This window comes from Macaca nemestrina, chromosome 20 (genome assembly GCF_043159975.1).
Source record: "Macaca nemestrina isolate mMacNem1 chromosome 20, mMacNem.hap1, whole genome shotgun sequence".
NCBI lineage: Eukaryota > Metazoa > Chordata > Mammalia > Primates > Cercopithecidae > Macaca > Macaca nemestrina.
The window spans coordinates 51,619,668-51,627,884 of record NC_092144.1 but is presented as its reverse complement, the minus strand read 5'-3'; the positions used below and the strand labels follow the sequence as shown (position 1 = coordinate 51,627,884).

Here is an 8,217-nt window from a genome sequence, read left to right as displayed (position 1 = left end):
GGCAGGCGGATCACTTAAGGTCAGGAGTTCAAGACCAGCCTGGCCAACATGGCAAAACCCCATCTCTACTAAAAATACAAAAATTAGCCAGGCGTGGCGGTGCGTGCCTGTAGTCCCAGCTACTTGGGAGGCTGAGGCAGGAGAGTCACTTGAGCCCAGGAGGTGGAGGTTTCAGTGAGCCAAAATAGCACAACTGCACTCCAGCCTGGGGAACAGAGCAAGACTCTGTCTCAATAAATAAATAAATAAATAAATAATCTGGCAACCATTTGTAGGAAGGAACAAAGAAGGAAATAATTATTACAACAACTACAGAGACTGCCCCCTGAATGACGCTTTCCTCAAACATCAGAATGAGAGAGGAAAAAGGAACACTTATCCAGCATCTGGCTTCTATCATCCCAGATGACACAGAAGCCTAAACTGGGATGCTTGCCTTATGAGAAGAAACATTTTAACTGAGTGGTGGGTGGGGTGGGGCCCTGGGGCCCTATTTATGACACAAGAGAGCAAGCCCCTCCCTTCTTGTAAGAGAGTGCTGGGCACATAGCCTCCTCCTATTCCTAATCCTCCCACCAAAGAAAGAGGCACAGAGTTCACTACTTAGTGGGGGCCAGCTGTGATCGGCCCACTGCCAGCTGCCTTAAAAAGGAAGACCAATGATGCCAGGATGGAGTGAAACCCAAGGGAACGTGCCATCATGAGGAATCAATGAGATATCTGTGAAGAGAGAAGGCTGGGTGGGAGCCCAGAAGGATGAAACCTGGAAGATCAATATCTCCCGTGAGGGAAGTAACAATGGAGCCAGGTTCTAAGTCAGCATCTAGGCCAGACTGGCAACCTGAGCCACACCAGAGGCCTATAACCACGCCAGAGCCAGAAAAGACACCCATAGCCCAGCCAGAATCGAAGACCCAACAGGAGCCTGATTCAAGGCAAAGACCCCTCACCCAGCAGGAGACCCCTGCACAATATGATGCTGAATCCCAGAAGGATCCTAGAGCCCAACAAAAATCTGCTTCACAAGAGGAATTTCTTGCCCCACAGAAGCCTGCACCACAGCAATCACCTCACATCAAAAGGGTGCCCCTCACTCAACAGGAACCTGCCTCCCAGCAGGGACCTGGGCTAGGAAAAGAATCTACAACTCAACAGGAGCCAGCATTGAGAGAAAGACATGTAGCCCAGCCAGGGTCTGGGCCAGGAGAGCCACCTCCAGTTCAACAAGAAGCGGAATCAACACCTGAGGCCCAGGCTAAACCTGGAGCCAAAAGGGAGCCATCAGACCCGACTGAATCTACATCCCAAGAGACACCTGAACAGTCAGACCAGCAAACAACTCCAGTCCAGGGAGCCAAATCCAAGCAGAGATCTTTGATAGAGCTGGGATTTCTAACAAAACTGCAGGAACTATCCATACAGCGATCAGCCCTAGAGTGGAAGGCACTTTCTGAGTGGGTCACAGATTCTGAGTCAGAATCAGAGGTGGGATCATCTTCAGACACAGAGTCTCTAGCCACGATGGGTGGAATGGTGGCCCAGGGAGTGAAGCTACCCTTCAAAAGAAAATCTGGTTATAAAGTGATGTCAGGATATGGTGGGACGTCGCCACATAAGAAAACCAGTGCCCAGAATCACAGACACTACCAGGATACAGGTGAGTTTGAACCTGGAGGAATTGAAGCCTCTCAGGGACAGTCATTCATTTACTTAAGAAATACTAAAAACTTATGGTGTATCAGGTTAGCTCTGGTTATCCTTCAACAATCCTGAGATAAAGATCAACATTCCCATTATTAAACAAACAAAAAAAAAGCCGGGCACAGTGGCTCACGCCTGTAATCCCAGCACTTTGGGAGGCCAAGGCAGGTGGATTGCTTGAGGCCAAGAGTTCAAGATCATCCTAGCCAAGATGGTGAAACACCATCTCTACTAAAAATACAAAAATTAGCCAGGCATGGTGGCGGGTGCCTGTAATCCCAGCTACTCAGGAGGATGAGGCAGAGAATCGCTTGAACCCGGGAGGTGGAGGTTGCAATGAGCCGAGATCGCACCACTGCACTGCAGTCTGGGTGACAGAGTAAGACTCCATCTCAAAAAAAGAAAAAACGAAGTCTCACTCTGTCGCCCAGGCTGGAGTGCAGTGGCATGATCACAGCTCACTGCAGCCTCAAACTCCTGGGCTCAAGCGATCCTCCTACCTCAGCCTCCCGAGTAGCTGGGACTACAGGTGCACCACCATACCCAGCTAATTTTTACATTTCTAGAGACGTGGGCTCGCTATGTTGCCCAGGCTGGTCTCGAACTCCTGGCCCCAAGCAAGCCTCCCACCTCGGCCTCCCAAAGTGCTGAGATTACAGGCATGAGCCACCGAGCAACTGGCCAACATCCTCATTTTCTAAATGAGGACACTGAGGCAGAAAAATAAAGAAGTAAGGGTTCTTGCACAGGGCCATGCAGTTAGGAAGTGGCAAAGTCAGTATTTGAAGCCGGGGTCTTTCTCCCCTGGACCAGGCTCCCTCCCTACAGAGGATCTGGGGAAAATCAAATCCCAGAGTGGCAAGGCACTCTGGGCTAGGGACCAGGAGACGAGGAAAGTGGCCCTCTTGCCAGTATTCATTCATCCATCCACAGAAACTGACCAAGCACCAGCTCTGGGGCAGACACAGGCATAAGTCCCAGCAATACAATGCCAGATGGGACCTTACCCTTCTGGAGTTTCCATGCAGGCTAGGCAGAACATCGGGGCATCAATAGTCTCTCAGTTTACCAGGTCTGTCCTCTGCTGCCAGGAAGACACCTGCTTCCTGCCAGGTTGCCCCCATAGGGGACTCAGTCCAGCCAGGCGGAATGGCCTTGCGGGTTGTGTTCTCAGCAAGGAGGAGCTGGGAGGAGGTGCGGGAGCCGCCAAGGTCTCAGGCAAGGTCAGGGGCTGACGGCAGGAAAGTTGGGGGAGCAGCATCAGAGGATAACGGGCCCAAGGCTCTGGGCTCGCTGCAGGCGCTCTCTCGCCTTCTCTGCCTCTTCCCGGGGCCCAGTGCTGCCCCCTGCCTGCTTCATAGGAGCCCCAGGAAGCTCGGATCTTCCTTCTCTAGGCTCAAAACCCCTGCTATGGAGAAGGGAGGAATGCAAGTTTTATCTCTGGAACTGGAGGTTACTTGTTGAAGTCCCCTGTCGTGGGGGGAAAAAGCAACGCAGCCCTAATCCTGAAGTTGAGGGCATCTGTGAGGCCCTGGTCCAGAGGGCAGGCAATGGCGGCCCCACCGCCCAGAAGCCAGTCCGTCCTGTCTCTCCCAGAGCTGATAAGAGGATAACGCGTTTCTCAGAGCCGGGGCTGGTGGGTATGCTTTGAGAGGGAAGGAGGAGGGGCAGCAGGCAAAGACAGGGATCGAGGTCTGCTCTCCCCAGTGCTGAGGATGGAAAGCTGTTTCTCCAGGCCTCCAGAACACAGTCTCAAGGGATGCCCGCCCCACACCGCCACGGCGGGTGAGGCCGCCTCTCAGGCGGTCCAGAAGCAGTTAGCTGTGTGCGTGTGCGCAAGCCTCGAGCCTCCTATGTTTCCCGCCTTTTCTCAGGCATGCGTCGTTCCCTCTACCTCCGCTCTTGGGCCGGCCCGCGGCGTGAAGCTAGTGCGCAGGCGCCGAGCGTCCTCGCCACCACCACCCACCACCCCCATTCTCGGAAGCAGGGATTGGGGGGCGGAGACAGAGGGAGAAAGATCCCCCAGGAAAAGCGCAATAGGAGAACTAGGGGCCGTGAGAGGGAAGGCGGGGCTCCCTCCTCCAACGGCTCTCAGGCACAGCCACGCCTCCAGCGCTGGCGCCCCGCCTCGTCTTTGACTTGGCAGAGGACCTGGCCCGCCCCCACCCCAGGCGGAGGCCCAGAGGCGCCCCACTTTTACCCCTTCAAAAGGCGGGCCGGGCCGCGTTCTAGGGGATCCCTCCCTGGGAAGGTGAGTGGGATGGCGAGACTGAGCCAGCACATGGGAGGCTTCCCAGCACGTGGGAAGATTGGGACTTCCCTGCTGGGGTGCTCCCCGCGGGGCTCCGCACTAGTCCTGCCCGAAGGACGCTTTTCGCCGCCCCCAGGGCTGCCTTTTTGTTGGCCGCGAGCCCTTTAATGCGCGATGGGGGGGCGGAGCCAGATCTTAACTTCTGGCGGTTGGGGGCGGAGCACGGCAGCGGAGGGAGACCAGGATTGGCTAGGGAGCAGGACCCAGAGAATAGCAAGCTCGGGATTGGGTAATAGGGGGGCCCGACGGTAGTGTGTAGCGAGGATTGGCCCCCTGGGCAGGGCCTCGCGGCTGGAATTGGCCCCCGCGCGAGGACCGCGGGGAATTGATGGAGTCGGCAGGGGGAATGGAACCCGCCGAGGCCGCTATGGCCCCGGCCTCGAAGAATGCCAAAGAGGTCTCGAGGAGCCGCGGTCGCCGGCGGTGGCGAAAAGGCAAGGCCAAAGGTGAGCGCGCGGAGACCTGGAGCAGCCCGGAAGGAACCTCGTACATCCTGCGGGGGAGTGGGGACAGCGTGGACTGGCCCACTGCCAAGAGGAGTGGGGGGGTCTACGGACTGGCCCATTGCCGCTTGCGGGGAAAACGGGATGATCCACTGTGAGGAGGGGGTGATGTGAGAGCCGAGAGGCCCACCCTGGCACAGGGACTAGCTGACGCCCGGATCGGCTTGGGAGCAGAGTCCGGAATGCGAGCCTCGTGGACCCAGGTTCCCGCTCGGATTCCGTATTCGCTGTGTGACCAAGGGCAACGGCTGCCCTCAGTGTTTTTCCACCTGGGGAATGGTTCAAAAGCGCCGATGTTCAGGGCTCCAGCGCTCTTGAGAGGATAAGGGGAAAGGAAGTTAGCAGGTGTTACTCAAAGAGGAAGTCTAGGGGTGAGTCAAGGAGAGGTAGGAGGAAGGGGTACCCATAGTGGAGAGTGCAGCGGGGCCAGTAAAGCTCATCGCAGTCCCGGCCTCCCACTCGGCAAGTCAGTCCATCCATCCATCCATTCATTGTCAGCCCACCTGCTTCAGCCAGCTCCACTGTGGCCTAGCCCTGGCCCCTACCCTTTCCAGGACAAATGGCCCTGGCTTGGCTTCAGACCTGCAGACCTGCACACCTGCCTCAGGAAAAGGGAAGGCCTGATTTCTCTAGGGTGTCACATTATTTTCAGGTCTCAAAAGGCAGAACAAAGGCTGACAGACCAACAGAAATGCTGCAAGCCTCAGGCAGGGGCAGGTCCTCAGTTACAAGCAGTTATCAATCAGCATGGGGACCTGTGGGAAGTTCCCATGCAGGAAGGAAACTAACACCACCCCTCAGCCCCCGGGACCCCAAACTCATTGCTTCCCCTGCCATAGAACACATCATTAGCCCAGAATAGACCTGGAGTTGGCTCCAGACACACGCAGGCTCAGACAGGCTCAGAGGGCAGACAGACTGAAGCCCAAGGGCACTCGCTGTCACAGCAAGACACTGAGCCTCACACCAGCATAGCATACGCAGAGGCAGTACAGACTGTAGTTAAGAAACGTGGGCGTTGGAGATCTGGTTCCTCAGGCTGGGAGCTGTGATGTGCTGGGCAGGAGACTCCCTCTTTCCCTGCCTCAGCTTTCTGAGCTCTAAAATGGGTATGATGATAGGAGTACCTCCTTTTGTGAGGTTAGAGTGAGTGTAGAGCATTTGGCACAGGCACACAGCAAACCCTCAGGAGAACTGAAGGTTATTGTTACTGTTAGTCCTCACTAGACAGTGAACATCCTAAAAGCAGGACTGTATCTGCCTTGTTTACCCTGTACTTCCAGAGCTTGGTATGCCAGGCAAATAGGCACTCAAATATTTATTGGATTAATAAGTGAAGGAATGTGTGAACTGTAACAGAGATCATAATACTCATGCTTCCCTTGGGGTTGTCATGAGGAGTCAGAATCCAGTTGGGCAGGGCTCCCTGCAAAATGAGCCATTCACAAAGGCTCATTCCTGCAAACTCTAAGATTTGCCTGTCATTATTTCCTAAGGCCCCGCCCTCGTGCCAGGCTTTAGATAAATTAATCAGACCTCACTCCTGCCTCAAGGGCATCTGGGCTGGCTGGAGCAATCCTCGTCATCAGTTTCATCTTGCCAGTAACTGGATGAGGCTAGTGTCCTTATGATCACCCCATTTCCCAGATGATGACACTGGGGCTCTGAGGGACCAAGGCCGCCTAGGCTTCCTTACTTGGCCAGTGAGGGCAAAGAGATGGCTGCCCCAGCCTCCTCCAGGCAGGGAGTTTGTGGGCCCACAACTGCTGTGGGCCCAAATTTGATTCTGGGCCCAAGAGGTTCCAGTCACACAAATTCGTTCAGCAGACATTCATTGAACACTGAGCTGTGCTAGGCCTGGGCTCTCGGTAGCAAGAAGAACAGCTTCACAGTTGAGCTGGGGACACAGATGTTACTCAGATAAGACTATGGGCCGGGCACAGTGGCTCAAGCCTGTAATCCCAGCACTTTGGGAGGCCGAGACAGGCGGATCACGAGGTCAAGAGATCGAGACCAGCCTGGCTAACACGGTGAAACCCCGTCTCTACTAAAAATACAAAAAACTAGCCGGGCGAGGTGGCAGGCGCCTGTAGTCCCAGCTATTTGGGAGGCTGAGGCAGGAGAATGGCGTAAACCTGGGAGGCAGAGCTTGTAGTGAGCTGAGATCCGGCCACTGCACTCCAGCCTGGGTGACAGAGCGAGACTCTGTCTCAAAAAAAAAAAAAAAAGACTATGATTGTAAACTGTCATAAATACAACAGAGAAAAATACCCTGGGAAGATAGAATTGGGAGGCTTCCCAAGGAGGCAATATTGGACCCAAGGATGGACAAGCGTTAAGTGTGCAGGGGGCAGGCAGGGGAACAGAGTGGACAGGATGGAGAAAGACCTGAGGCTTGAGGAAGCATTGAGTTACAGTACAGAGGGAGCTCAGCCAGGGCCAGGAGGAAGAGGAAGAGGAAACAGCTCAGGCAGGTTAAGAGAGGAGGATGGTAGCTGGGTACAGTGGCTCACACCTGTAATCCTGGCACTTTGGGAGGCCAAGGTGGGAGGACCCCTTGAGTCCAGTAGTTTGAGGCCAGCATGGGCAACATAGCAAGACCCCACCTCTTTTTTTTTTTTTTTGAGACAGAGTCTCGCTCTGTCGCCCAGGCTGGAGTGCAGTGGCACGATCTCGCTCACTGCAAGCTCCGCCTCCCGGGTTCCCACCATTCTCCTGCCTCAGTCTCCCAAGTAGCTGGGACTACAGGCGCCCGCCACCTCGCCCAGCTAGTTTTTTGTATTTTTTAGTAGAGACGGGGTTTCACCGTGTTAGCCAGGATGGTCTTGATCTCATGACCTCGTGATCCACCTGTCTCGGCCTCCCAAAGTGCTGGGATTACAGGCTTGAGCCACCATGCCCGGCCTGCAAGACCCCATCTCTACCAAAAATACAAACATTAGCCAGGCATTGTCGGGTGTACCTGTAGTCCCAGCTACTTGGGAGGCTGAGGTGGGAGGATCAATTGAGCCCAGGAGGTTGAGGCTGCAGTAAGCTGTGATGGCACCACTGTACTCCAGCCTGGGCAACAATGAGACTTTGTCTCAAAAAGAGAGAGAGGCCGGGCACGGTGGCTCACGCCTGTAATCCCAGCACTTTGGGAGGCTGAGACGGGCGGATCATGAGGTCAGGAGATGGAGACCATCCTGGCTAACATGGTGAAACTCCGTCTCTACTAAAAATACAAAAAATTAGCCGGGCGCAGTGGCGGGCACCTGTAGTCCCAGCTACTCGGGAGGCTGAGGCAGGAGAATGGCGTGAACCCGGGAGGCGGAGCTTGCAGTGAGCTGAGATCACGCCACCGCACTCCAGCCTGGGCGACTAAGCAAGACTCCATCTCAAAAAAAAAAAAGAGAGAGAGAGAGAGGAGGATGGTACCTGGCTTGGGAGGCCATGTCCAGGATTGGGGGCTTTATCCTGAAAGCAAAGGAGAGGGTGAAGGGTTGGAAGTGTGTGAACAGATTTATGTTTTAGAAGGATCCTGTGGCTGCTATGCAGACAACAAAGAGAACAAAATCAGAAATATATAAAGAGCTGTCACAGTCACCCAGATAATGATGCTACAGCCTGCACCAGGGAGGAGGCAGTGGAGGTGGGGAGAAGGGCCAGGTTCCAGAGGCCTTTGGTAGGCAGAGTGGGCAGGACTAGGGGATGGATTACATG

The 8,217-nt window shown here is 54.9% G+C and overlaps 1 protein-coding gene and 1 long non-coding RNA gene across 3 annotated transcripts in view; one reads left to right on the top strand and one right to left on the bottom strand.

Annotated features, from left to right (window-relative positions):
• The window catches only part of LOC105495256 (uncharacterized), a 231,937-nt gene extending 227,781 nt beyond the window's left edge, over nt 1-4,156 (bottom strand). The window contains exon 1 of the long non-coding RNA XR_011618026.1: nt 2,709-4,156. This is a non-coding gene — a long non-coding RNA (uncharacterized lncRNA). The remainder of the gene's footprint in view (nt 1-2,708) is intronic.
• Nucleotides 556-8,217, top strand: part of LOC105495248 (lipase E, hormone sensitive type) — a 27,235-nt gene continuing 19,573 nt past the window's right edge. The window contains exon 1 of one of the 2 annotated variants that reach the window (XM_011764527.2): nt 556-1,657. In XM_011764527.2, coding sequence (XP_011762829.2) covers nt 757-1,657 — 901 coding nt within the window. In that variant the 5' untranslated portion in view covers nt 556-756. Of the gene's footprint in view, nt 1,658-4,290; nt 4,459-8,217 lie in introns of those variants that run through there. The other variant, XM_011764528.3, reaches the window with a different exon arrangement.